A 25,184-nucleotide genomic window follows, 5' to 3' on the forward strand; every position below is an offset into this window, starting at 1 on the left:
ACTGCAAGAAAGATACAATAACTGCAATTATTTATTTATTTACTTTTCAGAGTATTTCAGTCTCTCAGTAAATAGTGATTAAGGAACTAGTTCGTTCCAGGCACCATGCACACATACACAGTGGGTACTAGAAATAATTCAATGAATAAGTTAGTCTCTCAGTCCCTCTCCTCTCCTCCCCGGCCCTCCCCTCCTCTCTCCTCTTCTCTTTCTCTTTCTCTCTCTCCTCTGCCTTCTATAGGTTCATATTATAGATGACGGAGATGAACATATAGTAAAAATACATAAGATTGTTTTAAATTGTTTTTTCTTTCTTTTTTTTTAAGATTTATTTGTTTATTTATTTGTACAAGCACTGGGTACAGTCAGAAGCGCGGGAGGGTGAGAGAATTCACCAGAGCCAGAGTGGGGAGCAGAGCAGGCAGAAGGACCAAAGTACACTGCTGAGGGGAGCAGCGGGCGGCAGGAGAGGTCTGCGCGCCATGTGGGACCCTCCTCTGGTGGCCGGGGAGCAGCCGGGGATCGAACCGGCGCCACAGAGGCGGCGGGCAGCTTTGCAACCCAGCGCTCAACCGCTGCGCCACCGGAGAGGCCCTGTTTAAATTGTTACAGAAAAAAGGAATGAAAGGTGACAAGGATTACTTGAGTGGAGCAAATGCAGCATAAAATACATATTGCATACAAACTGCCTCTGTAAAGAAACCAATATGATAAAGGAACTAAAAGGTCAGCATTATAATGAAGAGTAAAAACATATGAAAGATACAATTTTTGGGGGAAAAAGACAATTATGACAAGGCAGAGAGATATGGTAGACCAGAAGTTCTTAACCAATTTCCTTCCACTGCAAAAAAATAAATGACATTTAGGGTGTGATATATTTACTTCCTCTCCCAGGGAGCATGCTGAAGTGAAAATGAGACAAATGGATATTATTATAGTAGCTAGCTATTTTTATTATTTTCCCAAACTTTGAAACTATTTTTAATTTTTTAATAATATACAATTTACAGTGCATTTCACAAATGATTAAAATAACTATAACTATTAAAAATAAAAATAACTATAACACAAGTGATTGTCAATATTTTAAGAAAATCTGTCTAGCTGTGCTTTGAAGTCCCCTAAAAATATGATACTCTCTAATTCATAGTTAATAAACAGGCACCCAAATTTATACCCTGTGGACAGACGGTTTTACAAATGAACTAAGATAGAAAACTATCTCAAATAACAGAAATGTCTTATATCAGGGACTTAATTACCTCCCAAAAAGTCCTATTACCTAACATTATCACAGGAGAAGTTAGGAATTCAATATAAGAAGTTAGCAAAGACACATTTGGTCCATAACATAATAATCTATCATCTTATTCTGTCCAGCATCTGTTCCCCATGCTGTGGATAAAAGTATCACAATTTCGGGGGGCAATCCACTCAATCCTTATTTTTATGCACATAGTTTAGATAAGCTCACCAAGATCCAAGAACAGGTTTATTAATTTGGTAAGCAATTTGGAATTTTACTGATAATTTTCTTTATAGTACATTTTAGATTGATAGTTCAATATTCACAAAAGGCTAGATGAGACAGCTCTCTACTATTTTGCTTTAGCACATATGCTTCCCTATTAAAATTCCAAAGATATAATAGCTGAAAATATCTGTAACCTCAAGTGGGTTCTAGAAGACAGAAGTTTCCACAGAACCAACTTCACTGGCATCAGAAGACAAAATAACTATTTTCCAGTACTCATTTTCATGAATTTATGAGAAAGATCATATTTGCTACAGTATAGGTAACCCCTGGTAAACACAGTGAAAACAACACTTTTAAAAAAGTTACACATTTTAACAACCAATCAACCTGATATATTCCTTCAGTGAAATCTTTCACTGAGGGTAAATCTCTGACATCCCTTGACTTCCTCAAGATACCTTGCACATACTTAAAAACAAAAACAAAACATGAAAACTTTTCTTCCCACAGTGTCTTAATGCAATCACAAAAATTTGAGGAAAGGTAGGAAGCATTCAGTTGTAATTTACTTAACTTGAGAAAGTATATTTATGAAGGAATCCTACATTCTTGTGACATCTATGGCAAATCCTAGTATTCTTTTAATTTATGAGAAAAACTACAAAATAGGATGCACCATTTTAGAAAATATGAATAAGGCTTTTTAAAAGTATACTGGCCAGGTAGGTCATTTAAAATTAAGCCCCTCCCCAAGTTTTCTTTATTTAGTTGTTCAACTGGAAATTTTTAAACTAAAACAATGCCTTCAGTGATGAAACCGCTATCAAGCTTCAGAAAGGTTTGAAATTGTTTATTTTAATATTTGTTCCATGACCAACATGTTTTGGAAAAATTATGTAACATCTTCAACTAAACAACAGACTCAGGTATCATGTCTACCCTCTCCATGGGCCATATCTGAGAATACAGTAACTAGATTTGAAGCAACTTCTTATTTAGGTTTTCAGTCTATTTCTTATCAGGGTCAGGGTCAGAAAAATACAAGGAAGTCTGTGCTAAATATTGGGCTTTCTTAAAGAGACCACCCTCCCTAAACAGCCTAAATCCTTTAATTGCATCAAAACATCTTAAATTTTGTAGTCAGATGTTTAATAAAAGGATAAGAGGGCCTCCCCGGTGGTGTAGTGGTTGAGCTCTGGGTTGCGAAGCTGCCCGCAGCCTCTACAGCACAGGTTCGATCCCCGGCTGCTCCCAGGCCACTGGAGGAGGGTCCCACATGGCGCACAGACCTCTCCTGCCGCCCGCTGCTCCCCTCAGCAGTGTACTTTGGTCCTGCTGCCTGCTCTGCTCCCTACTCTGGCTCTGGTGAATTTGCTCACCCTCCTACACTTCTGACTGTACCCATTGCTTGTATAAATAAATAAATATAAATCTTTAAAAAAAAAAAGGATAAGAGGATTAAGATAGTGAAGAATATGGCACAATTATTTTAAACCCTGGTATATGTATTTAGCAAAACTTATTCTTATTTAAAAATCAAAACTAAACATTAAGAATCAAAGACTTTAATCTGTAGAAGAGCAAGAAACGACCTGACTCTTCTCTAGAAGGGAACTCAAAATATATAGTTTAGTGCAGACACGTACATTCATACAATAAATAAAAGGGATTTTTATGAAATTTGGAATTTGGCAGTTGGTATCATTATGCCACAACAATTCCTCACCAGAGCTTGAAACTGTCATTTGCTGTCTTAACTTTACATGGAAAGACATGCCAGCAGGTGGTATATAAACAAGTTATATAATGTCTCCTTTTGTAAAACATTTCATATTGCTTCAATCTCAGCTTGCAAGGCCACGAATAAAATTTCAACCTCATTGTTCTGAGTAAGTCTAGTGAAAAAGTCTCTGTGGTAAACAACAAAAAAGAAAGCATGTATTTCTGTGCCCTCCATTGTGAATTTATTATGATTCAGAAGCTCTTAGGCCATAAACACACCAGGGCCTCCCTGGTGACGAAGGGGTTAAGTCTCAGCACTATCAAACTACTGCCAGCCACTGCAGCATGCCAGCTGCTCCCCTCAGCAATTTATTTCAGCAGATCTGCCTGTTCTGCTCCCTACTCTGTCTCTAGTGAATTCTCTCTCCCCACCCCCCAACCTCTGGCCTACACACCAGTCCTTGCATGCATAAATAAATCTTTTTAAAAAAAGAAAGAAAAGTACTCTTTGGACATTATTTCTTTATATTCTTCTTGACAAAGCATTTCAGCAATGACATTGTGATTAGAAACACACAAAATATAAATGACTGAAACATACTAATCATGAATGGTGTCTTTGTCAAACAACTTTTTTTCTAAGAAAATGTAAATTCTAAAAGTTACCATAGATATGTTTGTTATTAAACTAATTCATTTCCTAATGGCATTAGTATATAATTGCAATTATTCATTCTGTAAGAGGAAGCTGAAATTTAATTAAAATATATTTCTTTACCGTTGTCAAAGGTGAGTAATGAGATGAGTGGAAAACTAATAAACCTTACTGTTTTCTATACACAAATTTATATGCCAAACATTACTCATCTTCCTGATTCTAAATGGATAAAGTCCTTTTATATTCCCACTGCGATCATAATCAGAAATGCTGATAGGACTCTTAGAGACAATGAACATGTACTCTAATTTTATAAATTATTATCTTTTCTAAATACTGATTGGGGCAGAAAACAAGGGATTTACATACAACCAACTCTCATTCCTGGAAAATGGCCCTCAGATAGTCCTTAATTTTGGAATGTTACACTTGATCTAAGTGACATGGAACATCTAACAGTCGATAAGCCCCAAATATTTCAAAGTATTCAGACTTGTTATCATTGTCTTAAAATATCAAATCTTGTAATTATTGTGATTTCACATGTCTCCTATCTAGTTTCACTTCCTAGCTTACTTGATGTTTTCAAGTCCTCTAGCATGCACATAATGTTCTCTAGATTCAGCTAAACACTGCAATTTCAGTGTTCTTTGTACAGCTGCTTCTGCAGTTTGGATAATTAGTGTTCCATAAAATGAAAACAAACAGAGAAAGAGATCTCCTTCCCTCTAATGTTATTTAAGGAAAGTCTACATAAAACTGCTAGGCAGTATATATACAGCACATTTTAAGGAACTGGAATAACATACATAAGAAAGCTCTCCATTCTGTAGGGACTAATTATTCAGTTTATTCTTTCAGCCTATTTGTCATGTCTACTTTCTATTTCATTAGTCAAAATATAGAAACTGGACAAAGACTGAAATTAAACCCTATTTTCAACTTTTTACTGATGTTTTAGAGCAAAGGTTTTATTGGGGACCCAGTTCCTAAAAAAATCAGACAATTCCCAGTGAAGTCTCGCATTGTGTTCCACAAGCCCACAAACATGTCTTCCCTAAAACTCGCTGTAGGATTCTGGTGATTAGATTCATTGGCTCCTTTTATTTCTAGTTCTCTTGACTTACTATACTGACTCTTTTCTACACACTCTTTTCCAACTTGAGACACACACATTTCTGAATTATTTTAAGTAATCATCCCAACTTGTTCAACGATAACACCATCATTTTATAACAATTTTTTTGTAATATTAGCTTTACTAACTGAATCAAAATAATATAATTTCTCCCTAAGTACATGTCCCTTAATGTATTTGATAGCTATCTGACCTAAATTAGGCTCTTTATAAACAATCATTCAGATAACATAAAAATAAGTTTCTAGGGCCTCCCTGGTGGTGCAGCAGATTGAGCGCAGCACTGTGAAGCTATCTGCAGCCTCCATGGCGCTGGTTCGATTCCGCCCAGGGAGATTCCCACATGGCACAGCAGACCTCTCCCAACTCACCCGCTACTCCTCTCAGCAGTATATTTCGGTCCTTCTGTCTGTTCTGCTCCCTACTCTGTCTCTGATGGATTCTCTCACCCTCCCACGCCTCTGGCCTGTACCCCGGTGCTTGCATAAATAAATAAATCTTTAAAAATAAATCAATAAAATTAAAAAAAAGTAAGTTTCTACATCTTTGGCCTTTCAACTCCCTGCTAAGCCTCTGTAGCTGTTACTACTCTATTCACATGTTAAGAAAAAATAACATGTGTGTGTACAATTGTACATGTATATGTATATGATCCATGTGTTTTTCACATAGGTTACATAGTCTTTAATTTGCATGAAGTGGGTGGAGAGAAATATAATACTTAGCCTACAGATTAGTACTTGGTATTAGTGTAGTGGGCAGCATCAAGTACAGCTCTCAATGATCACCAGCTCCCAGCATTTAGGTCCCCATGTAATTACCTCCCTGACTATGGGTGAACTCACTATTTGCTTCTAATTCATAGAATGCAGTAAAGGTAATAGTATATTACTTGGAAATTATTAAGAAAGACTGACTTTTGCTTTGGTTCTCTCTTACTTGTTCTTATGTTGTGAGATGCTCTAAAGACAGGTGCTATGACAAGCAACAGAAGAGTGAATAACCAAGGCTTCCATGCAAAACTCAGAGGAAATGACTTCTTTTAACAGCCAGCTAAGTGAGTTAAGATGCATATTACTCCCTGCAGAGCCTCAATAGTACTACAGCCTTGAGAAAAAACCAGACTCAGAATCCCCAGAGTCTGAGATAATAAATGTTGTTTTAAGTCTCTAAGTTTTGGGGTAATTTGCTATGCAGTAATACCTAACTGATGTATTGTTAAAAGATTTAATTCATTAAGAATTTTCCATGGCCATTTTCATTCATGAAGTTGCTTCTTTTATTCAAAAGAAAATTAAGGGAGATCTGAGCAGAAGTTTGTATCAAATATTCCATTTCATTTAGACGTGTGTGAGTATAATACAGTACTGTCAATCTCTCTAATGAGTATGCCAAAGAAGCTAGCCAAACTCCCTTAACGGTTTTGTTTTTCAAGCTTACACAATTTTGAAAAGATACTATCTTTTATGACCTTCATATTTTCCCAAAGATTGACTAAGTTTAAACAATAAAAGCCAAAACAATATTGAAAGTAAAAAATATTTAGTCTCATCAGCATTCCCACATCAAAAAAAAGCCTGATTACTCTGAACAGGGTATTATGGATTTCTGTAAATGGATCTGGTGTTTGGTGTGCATGCCACATGATTTAGTGCAATGGAAAGAACTGCGCACTCAGTAAATAACTCCCAGTTAAATCCCAAGAAATTGCTCACTACATCATGTAGGAAGTCAGTTTTCAGTCTATCCTCCCCCAAAATATTTTTTTAAAAAATATGTGTTTTACTCTTTGATACTATTGGACTACCCATTCTCCAATCATTATGCACACTTGAATGACTCATGAGTGAAAGGCATAGAAAAGCAGGGAGTTCTTAAGAGGAAAAGATTGGTGTCAGTTTATCCCACAAATCCAGGAGTATAAAGTCTGTTAGCACAAAGTTATCCTAGAGCAGCTTGTTCATAATATTTCTTAATGTTTCATTTTGAATTCATCTGAGGTAATTATGGAGAGATTTATAGTCAAGGATGTTTTCTGGATGTCCTTTACAGTACACACAAAACCTTCCAGGCCCAGACAACAGAGGACAATAGTTTTGAACTAATCAAGAACTGGTTTATACTTTGTGACAGAAGATCAATTTACACCATTTTATCTAATTTAATGTTGTTGCCAAACAATTTCATTTCATTATTCCACATCCTATTTTGGAGGTTTGTAGAGGATTCTCATAGCCCTTTACAAATAATTATTAAAAAAAAAAAAATGACAGAACTACTTTTGTAAGTTTCTTCCTTTTTTGTACTCCTGCCAGAGCTGCAGTTTTAAGAACAGAATAAGAGGCCATTCAGGCAAAGGGAGAGAGTAATGGAACTCCTTTGCTTTACTGTGTTACCTCTCCAGAGCTTATTTTTATCAGCTCTGCCTACGGAAACATCCATTCCAATGAACCCAAGTTGTAAAAATACTCACTAAGCCAAATATCTTTTTCCAAAGTCCTATTTCCCACATTTCAAACCCAATAGAGTAAAAATTCATAGAAGACAGGAAAAAGAGAAAATGGATACATATTATCTGTCATGGTAACTTGCTTAGTATTTTCTTTAATCTTTCTCTGATGGACATTAAATGCCCCCGATATGGACTACACATTTTGTGTTGACCTCAAATTCTGTGTTGAAATCCTAATGCCCAATGTGATGGTACTAAGAACTGAGATCTTTGGGGATGTTTCGGTCAAGAAAGTAGAATTCTTGTGAAGAGGATTAGTGCTCTTATTTAAAAAGAGCCCAGAGAACCTTCAACCACTTCTTCCAGGAAATATGAGGAAATAGTAATTTGCAGCTTACATAACTGACACCCTGATATTAGACTTTCAGTCTTCTTAATTATGAGAAACAAATGCCTGATGTCATAGGCCTCCCAGACTGTGGTTCTGTTTTAGTAACAGAGCAGACCATATCAACTCCCTCATTGTCTTCTATTTTATTAAATTGTCAAAAACAAAAAGAAGAGTTCCCTCTCAGAATGATAATAAAACCTATGAACTATAATGATTAATTTCTCAAGGGAAAAACAACATAGTGTTGTTCCTCTCACATCAGAAGAGCAAAGAAAACCCAAGGTGACTTCCAGAATTTCATGTGTCAGTGGTACCTGCCTGCTTCTATCTCTAAAGGCCTGAAAATGTAAAATATAAAGGTTAAATAGAAACCTGCCACAGAATTTTATGAATTGAAAGACTTCAAAAATTTTGGTATCATAAAAGTCACATATACTCTCACAAATATTTGTAAGTCATGATAAAAACAGTTCAGGCTTTACCAGAATAAAAACTACACATTCAAAGACACTGCCTTGATAATTCAGAAATACTAAGTCTCTATAGGTCCATTGCTCTATCATCGGAAATAGATTTTCAAGTAAATAGAACATGTTCCCCAAACACATAATTATGGCATTAACTATAATGATGACTTACATAGCAAATCTGGGTTAACAGGATGATTGGATAGTAATATTCCTTGCACAGAATTATTTAAAATAATAGTTAAAAATTCTTAGATCCTGATTACAAAATAGTGGTTTCCAGAGAACAAGTGAAAGGGGTATTGGGGAATAGCTAGAGATGGTCAATTTGATGATGGGTTTAGTGTTGGTATTTACATATATCTAGGTGTGAAGCTGTATTGCTAAAGCTTAAGGTGGAACTATAACTCAATGGCAAATCATTAAAAAAAAAAAAAAGTTTAGGGGCCTCCCCTGGTGGCGCAGCAGTTGAGCGCTGGGCTGCAAAGCTGCCTGCAGCCTCTACAGCACCAGTTCGATCCCCGGGCGCTGGTGAGGATCCCACATGGTGCGTAGACCTCTCCTGCCGCGCCCGCTGCTCCCCTCAACAGTGTATTTGGTCGGTCTGCCTGTTATGTTCCCCGCTACTCTGGTGAATTCTTTCACCCTCCCGTGCTCTGACTGTACCCAGTGCTTGTATAAATAAATAAATCTTTAAAAAAAAAGTAAGTTAAAAAAGGAACTAAGATTCTTTATCATGATTAAACTATAAAACCTGTTTATGTTATGTCTATATGGTTATTTCAGCAAGAGGGATTAGACCTGATTTAAATTCACAAATTATAATGATAAATTCATGCTGTATATCTAGTCTCCAGTATAAATTTCCAATCTTTCCTAATTTATTTACTAAGATGAAAATAAGTATCAGGTTAAAAAAAACAGGGAATTTTATATAAGTTGTCATGTGACCTTTAAGTCAAAGCTACCCATAAACAGCTTATCTTAAATTATAAATGTTTTTCAAAAATCTTGAAAAACTTGAATGTATGACCTGACACCACAAAATACAGGTAAGAAAATATAGGCACAACACTCCATGCCAGATTTCAGAGATATCTTTGTGGATTTGCCTTGAGCAATAAGGATAACAAAAGAGAATATAAATAACTGGCACTAGATCAAACTAAAAAGCATCTGCACAGCAAAAGAAACCATCACTAAAACAACAAGACACTGAATGGCAGAAAATATCTGCAAACCATACACCTGACAATGGACTGAATTCAATGACCTACAAAAAAAATAAATAAATCATACAACTCAGCAAAAAGAAAAGAAATAATCCAATCAAAATATGGGCAGAAGAGTCAAATAGGCACCTCTCCAAAGAAGACATACAGATGGCCAACAGGTACATGTTCAACATCAGTTATTGTCAGGGAATGGAAATCAAAACCACAGTGAGATGTCACCTCTCACCTGTGAGAATGGCCCATATCGAAAAGGCCAAAGACAAGGGCAGATGAGAATGGGAAGAAAAAGGAACACTTGTACACTGTTGGTGGGAACTTAGGCTGGTCCAGTCCCCATGATAAACAGTATGGAGGTTTCTCAAAAGATTACAAATGTATCTGCCATGTGATCCAGCAAGTCTATTCCTGGGTATCAATGCACGCACGCACACACGCACGCATACACGCGCGCACGTGCGTGCACACACACACACACACACAGAAAACATACCAACATACCCTCCTCCCATGTTCACTGCAACGCTATTTACAATAATAAGCTATGGAAACAAACTATATGCCCAAAGACAGATGAGTGGATCAGGAAGGTTTTACTTACACACACACACACACACACACACACACACACACACACACACAAAATGAAGTACTACTCAGCTATCAGAAAAAGGTGAGCTCTTGCCATTTGTGGCAACACTGATTGAGCTGGGAGCGGTAATTCTAAGCAAAACAAGTCAAAAGAAGACAGACAAATACTAAATAGTATCATTTATATGTGGAATATAAAGAAACAAAGGGTTAAAGGGGATCCAAGTACCGACATCAGAAAGCTGACTATACAACTGAGACCCTCAGACAAGCCAGTGCAGGGGGAAAGGCAAAAGCAAAGCAGGGAAGGAGCACTATGGACTATGATAGAGGAAGGTTGTCTTGGTTATGGGTGCCGCATGGCTACAAAACCTGAGGAGGAGATTCTACGCTTCTAATATATGAACAACAACATAAACCAATGTTACAGCAAAAAAAAAAAAAAAGGAAGAAATTTTAAAAATGCTTAAAAGTTATTAATGTTTTATGATGACTAGAATATTTTAAAATCAATTTTGAAATAAAGTTAATACTTTACTACAATGATCTAGCTAAGGAACTTACCTATATTTAAAGCATTTCAGTTTCTTATATCATTAAAGGAAACATGGAGAAACTGAACTGAAATATCATACAATTAAATGCATTTATCAATGATTCAAGTCAATAATTGATCACCAAGATCATAGAACTTTCACAAATACTGAGAGGAAATCAGTCCTATCCTTTCCCAAATCAATTTTATCCAAAGTGTACAGAAAATACAAGCAACATCTAATTTATAAATAATATGAAATGAGAAACTATAGTTAATTAATTATATACTATATTCTAAACCAAAAAATTAATGAAGGACTGAAGCAACAGATTTCAACAAACACAGAAAGTCCTATATATGTGTGTAACTCTATACAAATACAAAGAGTTTTAACATCATGTATTTAAAAGGCTTAAGTAATTCTACTTAACTATAAACATCTTACACATCAACACTGAAATTATAGCCAAAAATCAAGACTATATACATTAACAGAAATACATACATAAGAAGGTGTTCATTAAACTGGAAATACCATTTGTACAGCACAGATATTAAACTCAATTCAATACATGTTCTACTCCAAGGAGGAGCTATCAAACAAACTGAAAACCTATCCAAAGAAAAGCAGTTAACGCTATCTCTGTCTTATGAAAAATGTTTACCTTATCAGAGACTTAAAAGGATACTTATTAATCATATATGAAAACTCACTTGACTATCAAAGAGAAGGATTTGATAAGATAACAAAGTCCAATGTATTAACATCACAAAAAGTTGTATCTCAGAGCACAATGAAAAGTAAAAACCAGCACTCACTAAACAGAGAACTGATCCACCTTTTATATCTCACACATACTAATTTTGAGAGTGCCTGTTAAGTAGGCACTCAGTATTGGAGATATTGATTTAACTAGATGAACAAATTAGTACTGAAGTAGAAAAACACTGTGTGCAGAGGTAGTGCCACATACAATGTATTTTTATATAGATTTATTTTCTTACATCACTGTTAAATTTTAGACAATATTTGATTTCCTCCCCTCAGGTATAGTCCCTTAGAGTTCTCCCACACTATAATCCATCATCACAGTCCCTTACACTCTTTCCCCCCCCTCTCCCTTCACTCCTCTGGCTTTCCTCTCTGGCTTTTCCGTTTTGAGAAGGGTTTTCCAAAGTCTTTTTTGTTTTGTTTTTTTGTGCTTTGTTTTGTTTTGTTTAAATTTTATTTTTATATTCCCCATACAATTGCAACCTCCTTATTTTGACCCCAATTCCTCCTTTCCCCGCTCCCCCATAATGTGTCTCTGGTTCATAGTTGTTTGTTGATTTTGATTTTTTCTTTCTTATAGTTATTCTTTTGGAAACAACCCAAATGCCCAAAAATAGATGACTGGATCAAGAAGATGTGGTTCATATACACAATGGAATATTACTCAACAATCAAAAAAGAAACACATGCAATTTCCAAAATCTTTTTAAAGGGACATTAGTCCTATGAGTGTCTATGGTTAAAGGGTCACTGAAGCAAATGGAAAATACATGCTCCTTTTCCCCAATTTGGGGATTCAAATGCTCATTCACATGAAAGATTGTGAAAACCCTGTCAAAGTCTCACTCTATTCAGTGATGCCTCCCGAAATTTTTAAACACGGTCCCTCTTTAATGTCATATCTGATGACTATCCCAGGATAGTTGGATACATGCTCTTTAAGACAGAATTTTACACTGGACTTTGTTGGCTAAGTAAGAGTCAGCTCCACTTTGATCTTTCAGGACAAAAGTAAGCTCTGTATTTTAAACATTCTCATATATTTGGAACATTTTCACTATTTTTTTAAAGGAGAGTCAAAGCAACAACTAAGTAAGCTATCTTTTAGCTTCCTAATGTCATAAGACATATCTTGAAAGCCTTGATGGATCATCTCCTTCCCAGTTTTAGCAGAGAGATGAATTAGGTCAAAGTTTGCTCAATATAACAAGGGTCAGATACCACAAAAGGCTGTAAATATTTCTCCATTCCAACAAGGCCACTTTTTCAGTCAGGGCGCCTTTACTTGTATAGAGTTGCATAAATATTCACTGTACTTCACTTCATAAATGTGTAAAGTATGCTGGATGTGCAAAAATGAATAGTTTTCCATTAAGTATGCATTCTAAAATGGTTAACAGGTATAGCAAATAAAAGAGCTACAATTATATTTGAATTTCAGAACAACAAAAAATTTTAGTGAAATTTATTTCATGTAATAATTGGGAACACAAAAAGATTCTGAATAAAATTAAGACAAATAGAAAAAGGGCTTATAATAGAAGTAAACTGGCAGAAGAGAGAATTTCAGAAGTAGAAGAGTGAAATGTACAATCACCCAATTAGAAAGAGAAACAAGACAGAAGAAAAATGAGGAAACTGAAATTTAACTGTATTACCAAACACAAATCCAGTTAAAATTGAATTTCAAATTCCAAATTTGTGATATACTTAAAATTTTATCTGAATTTAAATTTGTGTAATCTGTGTTTTAATTTGCTAAATCTGGCAATCATACATGGGGTACCAAGTATGAGATTATCTGCCAATTTCCCTCTTTTTATCACAACTCAAAACACTTGTTTTTTCTTTCTTCTCCTATAGATTCTACCTACTACAGAAATATGAATCATTTTTACTTATCATAACCTCTTTGTTTTTAACGAAATCAAGTTCTCACCATTGAAACTGTAGTCTACAGAACATTCACTCTGAAAAGACTAACATTTTACCTACCTGTGGGTAATATATGAGAAGACCATAGAGTAAAATATTTCTTTTTCTCACTTCATTTGCAAATTTCCTAATCTGCATTAGATTTTCCATTTTCTGACCAAAAGGTTCTGATTTACAATCAAGAAAATGCACCTGCAAAATAATTAAAACACTGACAATTAGAACACTATTCCCTTTGCTTTGAAAAACATAACATTAAAGAAACCCAAAACACATTAATATTACACTTTTTTACAAATTTGTGTTAATTTCTGGTTAATCATTTCAAGTCATATTCAATAATATCAATGAATCCTCTTTTACAAAAACAGAAGCAGTAAACACTCATTAAAAATACAATCAAAAAAAAGTGACATGTTAATATTTTATTTTGACCGGTGTCACCGTCAAATGTATTAAAACCATGATTCCATCAATTGATTCAAATTAATAATTTGAGTTTGAAACTAGGCTAATTGTTTTTCTGTATCTATATAAAATAGTGTATATATATATTTAAGTGTATATAAAGAAACTAAAACTTGAAGAAATATCTAAGTACATAAGTATATGATTTTAGAAGAATCCTTTTTGAAGTAATTAATAATTAGTAGTCTAACAAATAAGGATGTCTTTCTTAAAGAAAATTCAGAAAACTTTATATAGTATTTTTAGTGTTTTTCTTGAAATTATGCAAATGACTTTTTTTAAACATTTTTCATTTAAATTATAAGGGGTTCAGGGTGACCTTTGACTCAATGAACAAATCATTGAGGGTTTTTTTTTTGGGGGGGGACCCTCGCCGGTGGCTGGGATCGAACTGGCGCTACAGAAGCTGCGGGCAGCCTCGCAACCCAGCGCTCAACCGCTGCGCCAGGGGAGGCCCAAAATCACTGAGTTTCTAGGGCACTCTTTGTCTTTTATGGAACATAACAGTCAAAAAAACAAGCAACTTAAACTCAAATGCACATATATTATAAGTACTCTTTCATAATATCAAATTAATACAAAAAACTCAAGAATTATAATTATATATATTAACTAGAAACATTTAAAAATATTCTCACCCTGATACTCATACTATTCCTATCCCTTCCCTTCCTTTCTGCTCATTCATTTCCTGAAGGCTGGCAAGGCAGGGGGTCTGGCCCCAGGAGCAACGGGGCCCCTTAGCCCCCCAGGAATCTCTACACATTTTTTTCTAGGCTCCCTCTGGCTTTCCTCTTGGTCTCACCTCTTCTGTAGTCACTCATCCTCACGTAATCATCCTCCGGTCTGGTGTTGTGTGACATCACCCTTATATCCCTGACCTCTAGGCGCAGGTGCGTACACTTATGCATGCGTGCACCCCCATGCTCCAGGTGTCTACAATCAGGCATCTGTGCCCCTCACCCATGCTCCCAAGTGCCTCCTGAATTAGCACAATCAAGGCCACAGGTGATGGCCACAGAGGCTAGTGATGCAAAAAGCCTGATCCATTTACTTTACAACACCCTATAGAAAATACCCAACAAAACATCTATGTTCATAAAACAAAGGGATACGATTTTTTTCCCACTCACTACACTGTATTTTGTTTTGCAGAAAAAAGTAGTTGTATAACATCCATTTTAAAACAGAATTATGTGATGATGTGAAACATGTATATTTTATCTAGATTCAATAACTTTCTTGGAACTTTCCATTAAATAGTTAGCTGAAGACATACACATACATACACATACAGCTATGTCATCCTGAAATCTCAGGTGAAATTTCAACTTTCTAGGCAGCACTGTTTCCAGTAAAGATACAGGCTGGAAGAATCATGAATAGACTACAAACACTTGGCCTTCCTTCAGCATAATTTAACTTGCAAAACTGTCCCCTAGCTAGGACCTGGAAGCTGATTCACATGAGTTGCATCAAGATGGGTTCCTTCCCATTTGTAGATCAGGCCTGCTAAAAAAAATGGCAGGAACACCACCTGTGGTCTCCTCTCTTCACCCCTGAGAAGCCAAACAGGGTGTGGGGAAGAAAAAGCAGCTCCTATACTAACATGAAATAAAGAGTTCAAGAGTGAAAGCTGAAGAGACTATTGAATCTCTGCTGAGCCATTTTTCTTGTATTTTTTTTAATAAAGTTGGGCAAATTAGTGTTACAAATTCTACTTCTAGTCTTAGGAGTTTGAAATATCAAGTTGAACTTAAAATTGCTGGCAGTGGGCTTGCCAACAAAAAAACAGGCTAATTCTCCAACTCAAGGCAATTTTGGAAATTGCTGTTATGGTACCGATCTAAGCCCATATCATCTGGACCGGACAGCACTGTTGGGGTTAAACGCTTCATGATACTATTTCACTTTAACTATTAATTACCTGTACTGTTTGGATAGTGTGAAACACCAGTGGCCACAAACAGAATGCCCTGGAGTTCTGCAATGCATAACCTAGGTAACCTTGTCACCAGTCAGAATAGATAACTAAACAGACATTTCTTGTTTGATATGAGTTTTCCTGCCAAAATTTGAGTTCTGAAAATTCTCACACTGAGAGGGATGGGGGAGGAGTTTGTGGAAAAAATAGCACAAAGTGCAGAAAAGATAAGACCATTCTAACTTGTAGTTACAACTCCATAGAGAACTAAACTGCAAAGAAATGCAAAGTAGAAATGTCAGTAACAAGTTAATTGGAGAAGAAATGATAGATATGATGCAACAGGGATGAAGCGCTACACCATGAAGCTGCCATTAGGTTGGCCCAGGAGGAAATGGAGCTGCCAGGGCTGGGGAGCAACTCTGGGAAGTCAGAACTGAGAACAGGTGTTCATTTGTAATTTTCCTAAAAGAGCCTAAAATTAATTTTTAATGTCTGTTAATTACATTAATTATTCATTGTGAAAGTAAATAATAACTTTGGGAGATTAAAAATGGTAGAACTAAAACTCCAGATAAGAATAAATCATATTGGAATGAGAATGCTCAATGGATAATTAATGAGTGCTAAAATTATGTTTTGTTATGCAGGACAGAAATTAGAAAGCTTACCGTTGGTTAACTTATAATTATGTATATTTAAAAAGTAGTGTTATTTAATTAAAGCTATATATGACTAAATTTTATAGTTTCTGAGTTTACAGAGGGAGAAAGGGATTATGTGTAACAATGCAGCAAGACATAGGGGAAAACAAAGTAGCAAAACAACTGGCCAACAATACAAAGGAAAACAAAATAAACTTGTAGAAAGAAAGAGTAAAAAAAAAAAGTAATCATTTAACTCTTTCATAAATTTAACAGTGAGTATTAGATTGGATTTTTAAGAAAAATATTATATTATGCTAATTGTAAGATAAATTTACTAAGAAAACTACCCTGAAAATCATAAAAATAAAAGATTTAACATGTAAATACTACCAAAACTGAAGGTTATAGAAATATGATACAATAGACTTTGAGATAAAAATGTATATATAAAGAGGAACAGTACATAATACCAATAAACAACAAAAATTATAGTAATCAAGCTTATTTAGTACTAAGAACATGGCTTTGAATATACACAAAGCAAAACAACTGACTGCATTATGAGAAAACTGTTTCCAAAAGCATAAACATAGAGGGATGTTTCCTTGTACTTCTCTTACGAAATAATAAAGTGATGAAACAAAGATTCCTTTAAAAATAATGTCACAAATGCTTCTGTTTCTAGGGAGCAGTCAAGTTTAGGGCTTTTTTCTTTCCTTCCAAGATTATAATTACATCTGTTTTTCTGACTGTACTTATGTAGGAAACTGGGCATAGAAGCTGATGTCACATGTATATTATATGAACCTAACTTCCTTAAACACAAGTCACATAGTAATTTTTCTTACAGAAAAATTGTAGCAAAAACCTCAAGGTTTAACTGAAGGACATGGTATCATATTTTAAAATTTCTTACCAAGTTATGAGATTCCAAACAGGGATTGGACATTTTTAACTCTAGCTACAGATCTACTAGATACAAAATACCCTAGCTTCTCAGGAAGAAAACATCAATGGCATTTAAAAAGAAATCAGTAGACCAATGCTGCTCACCATTGATTCCATCAGTTTTAAAAATGGTGCATACAGGGGACTGTGGTGATGGTGCACAGGTGCATTGGTGAAGGAAATTCTATGGAGACTACACCTGAGGGGGTGGGTGGGGGAAGTAAATATTGTTTAAAAATGAACAATGATGTAAAAAATAAAAAAATTTAAAAATGAATAAACAAAATAAAAACTGGTGCATAAAAGTGAGTTCTGTGTAAGTTGTTTACATATGCACAAGGTGTCTTAGTTATCCCACCAAACCAAAGTACTTAAGTTATAAGGAAACTGAGACATGAAATAGCAGGACATGGAAAAATACAAGTCCTTTTCCAGAATACTTAGCAAGTACAGAACACTATGCTAGCTGATATAATTAACTTTTAAAGAGACTCAGATGTGGATCTTGACCTTATGAAATACATAATTATATGAAAAGATCCTAAGGTAAAAAATAGGATGTATTTCAAAATGCACTTTCACCAAATGAGAAGGTCTAATGACTCCATGAAAAAAATAGAGGACAATCTTTAGTGGAAGTACTTCCTAATACAAATACAGTGAAACAGAATCATATACTTTACACAGTGCTATTAATTTTGAACTTCTAAAATATACAAACTACTTACCAGTTCCAGGAAAAAGTTCAGTTGATATAGTCACACAATCAATTTTAAGTTTAAAAATAGGGAAGTTTATCTAATCACAGGTTGCAAAATGACCATGGTAGTTCAGGGAAAATGTAAATGTTTTTGCCTTAATAAAACAAAATTACGCCTGTCCATGTTTGCGTCCATTGAAATGTGGCAATACATTTCATTTAGGTTAAGTTCTGTAGATTTTCTTATAACTACATCAGGTTGATATTCTTTGATCTCCTCTACACTGTTCACTAATTTGCTATATAAATATTATGGTAAAAATAGAATCACCCATTTAGGATATCATTTTTAAGTTATGTATGTATATAAAAATGACAAGTATTTCTTCCTCCCATCCCCCCAAATGTCTTTTAGGTTTTAAAAAAGGTAGCAAATTTCCACCTATCAAATACTAAACTACTTAAACATTTAACATGTGGATAACTTCACGCCTTTGTGGGTGGGCGAGATTTCTGGCACTTGCAGTTTGGAAAAGGCTCCTCTGTACCTTATGTCCTGTACATTCAGTTCTACTCATGCTTTATATTTGTCTAGTAACCATTTAATATATTCCCAGTCCCGGGTGAGTTCCAATTAATTTTTTATATTTTAAAATGTGATTTTTCACTTGTCTCTCAGGTCAGGTATGTTAATTAAAAGGCAATAATTATTATTGAGTATGCAGAATACTATTCTTCAGTTTTATTTAAAGGAATATTCAGAGATATTCCATAAGCCCATATTTAATACTTCCATCTCTTTCTAAAGTCCATGTTCATAGGCGAGCCTGAAATGGGAGTTAGAATACATAGTAGGAAGGAAATAGATTATGTTTATTTGACTAATAAGAAAGTAAATTTGCAAAGCTGAAGTTTATATCCAAATAAAGCACTGCTTGTCTAATGCCCACCAAAGTGGAAGGAAGGATAGACAAAATAAAAGCTCTGTAATTATCAAATAATTGAGTTAGAAAGAACTGGTAGATAGACCAGAGATTCTCTGACCCCACACAATAGATATACATAATTATCTACATATGTGTACAGAAAAGTAAGCTGTATGAATTAGGCCTAAAATCTTCAAAACATCACTTTTCAAAAGAAGTATGAGGGAAATCTAATAACTGATGGAACTGGCCAATACTAGAACATCAAAGTGAGAGTTTATCTTAAGGATTGAAAAAAAAGTTTACAAAAACTCATCTCACTTCAACTGTTGTTGAATTACATGGAGTCTATTAAAAAAATACTTTAATTTAATGAATTGTACTTTTAAAAAAGAAAAAAGAACAAGGTTTTAATATTGAATCACTTCATTTTAGAACATTTAAATCAATGCCATCATAAAATTCAACTTATAATTCTGATGAATAGAAGCTAATTAAGTTATAAGCTATCATGGAAACTCCAAGCAAATGCTTCACAACTCATTTATAAATTTTAACAAAATAAAATACCAGCAAAACTAGTAGATTGAGAAATGACAATTAACAAAAGGTAGTAAATAAAATAAATAGCATTTTGACTTCAAACATTAACCATACAAAAGACTTAAATGCTTTCATTAATTCAAAGAATTAAAAAGTAAATGAGTTTTATAATATCAGTGAAATGCTATATTTGTGTACACATTTTGTTTCAGATCCTTATTTAAAAGATCAAAGACATTAACAAAACCAGAACTTCACATTTTATAGTCAGTAGAAAAACCAAATGTTGTTTTAAAAAATGTAAAACAAAACCCTCAAAATGACTATTTTTTCAGATTATTTAACATGGTAGTTTCTCCTATAAGAACATAACTTTGCTAATGTTGTATTATGGCATAGCTGTCATAAACATTACATACATCTACATTTAACATAAACATCTGTACCATCTGTAACTAATTTTAGAATCAAAAGTTAAAAACAATCCCAATGATTAATATGAAGCATCAATTTCATTAGCTAACGTTATTTAAAACAAATAAATCTATGGTTATTTTTCTCTGAGAAAAATTGTCAGAGAATATAAATCACTAAAATAAAGTTATAAAAAAAAGCAGGCATGTGATTCTTCACTAAGTTTAATAGGTCATCTTTTTATAATTAAGTGACTTGTCAAAATTTTATATTGATGAACATCAATGTGTGAAAATAATCATACCGAGCCCAGCTTAAGTTTGTACCCAAGTGGGAATAACTGATACCATATTTACCTTACTACCTTAAGTAAAAGAATATAAAAACTATTTGAAAGAAGGATATTTAAGACATGATATACTAGGCAAAAAAAGGACATTACTGAGAGTTTAGAAAGACATAAAGTGAGCCATATAATTGCCCCACCTATAGCCTCTAAACAGTTTCTAGGGCCTCCCTGGTGGCACAAGAGATTAAGATGCAACCTATGAAGCTCATGGCAGTCACTGCAGCACGAGTTTGATCCCCAGCCAGGAAGCTACCCACATGGAGCAGCAGACCTCTCCTGACTCACCCAGCAGTGTATTTCAGTCAATCTGCCTGTTCTGTTCCTCACTCTGTCTCTGGTGAATGCTCTCACCCCCCACAACTCTGGCCTGTACCCCAGTTCTTGTATGTATAAATAAAAATAAATCTTAAAAAAAAAAAAAAAAACAGTTTCCAGACAATGTCACATCATTAGATCATTAGTGGTGGGAGTCTTGTTTAAGAACCTAGGGAAAGGTGATGAGCGCTTACAAGGCAAAGTGTCAGAGAAGAAAGGCATTCCAAACAAGAATTCTGAAGATTATCACTGAAACTCACATATTCAGGCAACTATTGATCAGAGCATGTATTTGAGAAAACAATGTGGGTCAGGGAAAAGATACCCATAAAGACTAAAGGGAACACTGCCCAATGTACACCCAGGGTTGAGAATAGTGGTCACAGTCACCAGCAAGACTGGAAAACCTTAATATACTACATTAGGTAGTGAACTAATCAGGATTTTGCCTCAGTTGTAGAAAATGATTAGCCCCATAATTAGTACACAAATTAGTCCCACCTAATAAATCCTAAAAGCAGTTTCTAAGAGGATCAAAATGTTTTGATGAACTGTATCTTAGAACAAAGCTCAGAGAGATTAAAAAAATTCCAGTAAGGTAAAATTCATGTCTAGCAAAATTATGAAAAAAAAAAAAAATGTGACCAATGGAGAAAAAATTCCAATCAAAATAATTGAGAATCAACACAAACATAAAAAATAACAGATAACATTAAAGCAATTATTATGATGGCTTTGTATTTGTTTAAAAGGCTTTATGAAAGATTAGTACAGAAAAGGATATAAAATGTTCCTAAAGCTAATTTCTATAGATGAAAACATCTAAGATAAAACACAGAAAGAGGGGAGGTTGGGGGAGAGGAGGATATTAATAACAGATTAGACATTGCAGAAGAAAATATTAGTAAACTTGAAGACACAGCAATAAAAACCATGTAAAAAGATTTAAAAAAACTCAAAGAAAAGAGGAAAAATAAACATCATCAGTGAGATACAAATCGTCAAACATCCTATTATGAGAGCAATTGGAGTTTACACCAGGTGAGAGAAGGGCAAAATAAACATGCCTGGTAAAATAATGGCTTAAAATTTCCCAAGTTATATAAAAATTTAAAACTCAGATAAAACTCTTTGAACACACACAGAGAAAATAATTCACAAGAATCTAAGGAACAAAAATATAACCAAAAGATGGAGATAAATACATTAATTAAAACTGTTTCAGTTATAGACAAAATAATAAAAGCACATACAGATATTAAAATGTGCATTATAATTGTATCCCAAATATGCAAAACCTATGTTGATAAATAAAAAACACCCCATTATTTCACATTAAGCATATAACTAAATGATACACACATGAAATAAAAGATAAATGCTCATAAATTAGGCAAGGGAAATATATGTAAGGAATCCAAATTGGGAAAGAAGTAAAACCATCACTATTTGCAGATTACATGACAAATTATATAGAAAATCCTAAATATTCCACTAAAAAATAACTGAAACAGGGGCCTCCCAGGTGGCGCAGTGGTTGAGCACTGGGTTGCAAAACACAGGTTCGATCCCTGGCTGCTCCCCGGCCACCGGAGGAGGGTCCCACATGGCGCGCAGACCTCTCCTACCACCCGCTGCTCCCCTCAGCAGTGTACTTCAGTCCTTCTGCCTGCTCTGCTCCCCACTCTGGCCCTGGTAAATTCTCTCACCCTCCCGCGCTTCTGAATGTACCTTGTGCTTGTATAAATAAGTAAATAAATCTTAAAAAAAAAAATAAAAAAAATAACTGAAACAATAAATCAGTACAGTAAAGTGTCAGGTTACAAAATCAATTCATAAAAATCAGTTTCATCACTACACATAAACAACGAACTAGAAAAGAAGTCAAGAAAGCAATGCCATTTAAATCTCATTAGAAGAATGAAATACCCAGGGATAAACTTAACAAAGGAGGTGAAAGACATGCCAGACTTCAAAGTATACTACAAAACTATAATAATTAAAATAGTATGGTACTGTGTGTCAAAACAGACACACAGACCAACTGAATAGAACAGAGAGACCAGAAATAAGCCCACACTTATACAGACATTTAATATATGACAAAAAAGTAAGAAGTATACATTGGAGAAAAGAAAATTTTCAATAAATTGTGTTAGAAAAACTGGACATGCCAAAGGATGACACTAGACCACCATCCCACACCACATCCAACATTAATTCAAAATGCATAAAATACTTGCATATAAAGACTGAAGCCATAAAATACATAGAAGAAAACACAGGCAAAAATATTTCACTACACAGACTTCAATGATGTCTTTGTGGATTTTTCCACAACATCAAGAGAAACAAAAGATTACAAAAACAATTGGGACTACATCAAACTGAAAGACTACTGCACAATGAAAGGTATTATCACTAAGGCAAAACAAAAAAATCCTACTGAATGCAAAAAATATTTACACCCCATACATATGACAGGAGGCTGACATACAAATATCAACAAAGAACTCATACAAATCAAAAGAAAGAAAACAACCCAATCAAAAAATAGGGAGAACTTAATAGACACATCTCCAAGAAAGACATAACACATGGCCAACAGGCACAGGAAAAAATGCTCATTGCTTATCATCAGGGAAATGCAAATCAAAAACATAATGAGATATCACCTCACACCTATGAGAATAGTCCCTATCAAAAAGACAGGAACAAGTGTTGGTGAGGCTATAGAGAAAAAGAAACCCTCTTACAATCTTAGTGGCAATGTAGATTAGTCCAGCTATGGAAACAGGATGGAGATTTCTTAAAATACTAAAAATAGATCTAGCATATGATCCAGCAATTCTATTCCTACATATCTACCCAAAAAATGAAAAAACACTAATTTGAAGAAATAAATGCTCTCCTATGTTCATTTTGGAACTATTCACAATAGCCACATTATATAAATAACCTAAGTGCACAAAGACAGATGAGTGGAGTAAGAAGATAGTATGTGTGTATGGATAGATAGATAGATAGATAGATAGATAGATAGATAGATAGATAGATAGATAGATAGACAGATAAATAGACAGATAGATATATATAAATATACCGGAATACTACTCAGCTATAAAAATAAGATAAACTTGTCCATTTAAAACAATATGAATGGAACTGGAAGGGATTAAGCTAAGCAAAATAAAATAGAAGAATGACAAAAACCAGATATCAGATACAAGTAAACCAGTTACAATCCCAAGAAACTTGATTTTAGAATTGAGGCTACCAGAGAGAGAGGAGGGAGAGAAGAGTGGGGAGGAGGGACAATGGACTATGGTAAAGGAGTACAGCTACTTTGGTAGTGGGTGTGGTGTGGTAAAATGCAACTAAAGAGTATGATCCTGTACCTGTAAATCAAATACAGCATTGTAAACCAATGTAGCATGAAAAAAATAATTAATGCTCATAATGACAAGTTTTTATTTGTGTAATACAGTAGTGATCCACTTATGATTTAATTTGGAATAAATAAAATGAATGAACTCTCCAAAAATGTTTGAAAATCATCCCACCTAAGTTCAAAATTGAGAGAAAAATAAAGCACCCTTAGGAATAAGAAACACTTCAAAGGTTAATGCTATACTTTAGGGAAAATTCAAAGAATAATTTAAAATAACATAAGTGGTCATATATTAAGACAATATGATATGCTCCCTGACATGAAATATGAAGGTAAGTTTCATAAAAACTAAAACAGACATTTGGAATTAAACATTTATGATTGTTGCATGAAAACAAAAGTTCTTTTTCTGGAAGGCAAAATGGAAAATAAAATTGAACTATACTAAAAAGGACAGCATAGAGCAAGATGGTAAAATTCATAATAAAGTTTAAGTTTACATATAGTAAGTAATGTCTGAAAACTCAGGTTAAAAAAGATCATTAAGAACAAAGAGGGAAGGAAGCACAATGGTCCAAAGGGGTGGAATATGGGTGAGTTGGTGGTGAATGCACTTAGTGGTAATAGCTGACGGGGGTACCCCAATACTACCACAGTTAAATTTTAAAAATACATCATTGTTATTTTCCATAATAGAATGCAACTATTACGTGAGATGCAATTTCTATTTCCTCATACCCAGTCCCCTTCATTCTCAAAGTCACCACAAAGCATCCAGTTGTGGGCAGCACTCAATAGGCTGGGGCAAGAGACAACATGACTAGGTATATCAAGGCAAGTTCAAATCAAAAACATTTATGGATGCTTCCACATGCCATGTTGGAAAAGAAGATTTTGAACACAAGGATATTCTAAAAGATGCTATCATTCAAATTTAAGGACAAATTCAAGCAAACAAACTCTAAAAAAATTGTTGTTGCAGGTAGAAAAACTTACTGGAGTAAAGAGAAATGTCAAGTAATGCAGTGAAATATGTGGTAACTACAGCTGTTTGGTATTACTAAAGAGCAAAGTGCTCAGGGAGTATGAGAAAGGTAAGATGAAAGAACTAAAGAAGACTCAGACCAGGGCAAGCTTTATCATTTGACTGAATTTTCTCTAGTACCAATGAGGAGTCTCCAGA

The 25,184-nt window shown here is 34.5% G+C and overlaps 1 protein-coding gene across 1 annotated transcript in view; it reads right to left on the reverse strand.

The window, feature by feature from the left end:
* The window catches only part of CRPPA (CDP-L-ribitol pyrophosphorylase A), a 268,036-nt gene that overhangs the window by 90,683 nt on the left and 152,169 nt on the right, over nt 1–25,184 (reverse strand). The window contains 1 exon segment of the mRNA XM_054692405.1: nt 13,437–13,568. Coding sequence (XP_054548380.1) covers nt 13,437–13,568 — 132 coding nt within the window.

Source organism: Talpa occidentalis, unplaced genomic scaffold, assembly GCF_014898055.3.
Source record: "Talpa occidentalis isolate TD23 unplaced genomic scaffold, MPIMG_talOcc4v2.1, whole genome shotgun sequence".
NCBI lineage: Eukaryota > Metazoa > Chordata > Mammalia > Eulipotyphla > Talpidae > Talpa > Talpa occidentalis.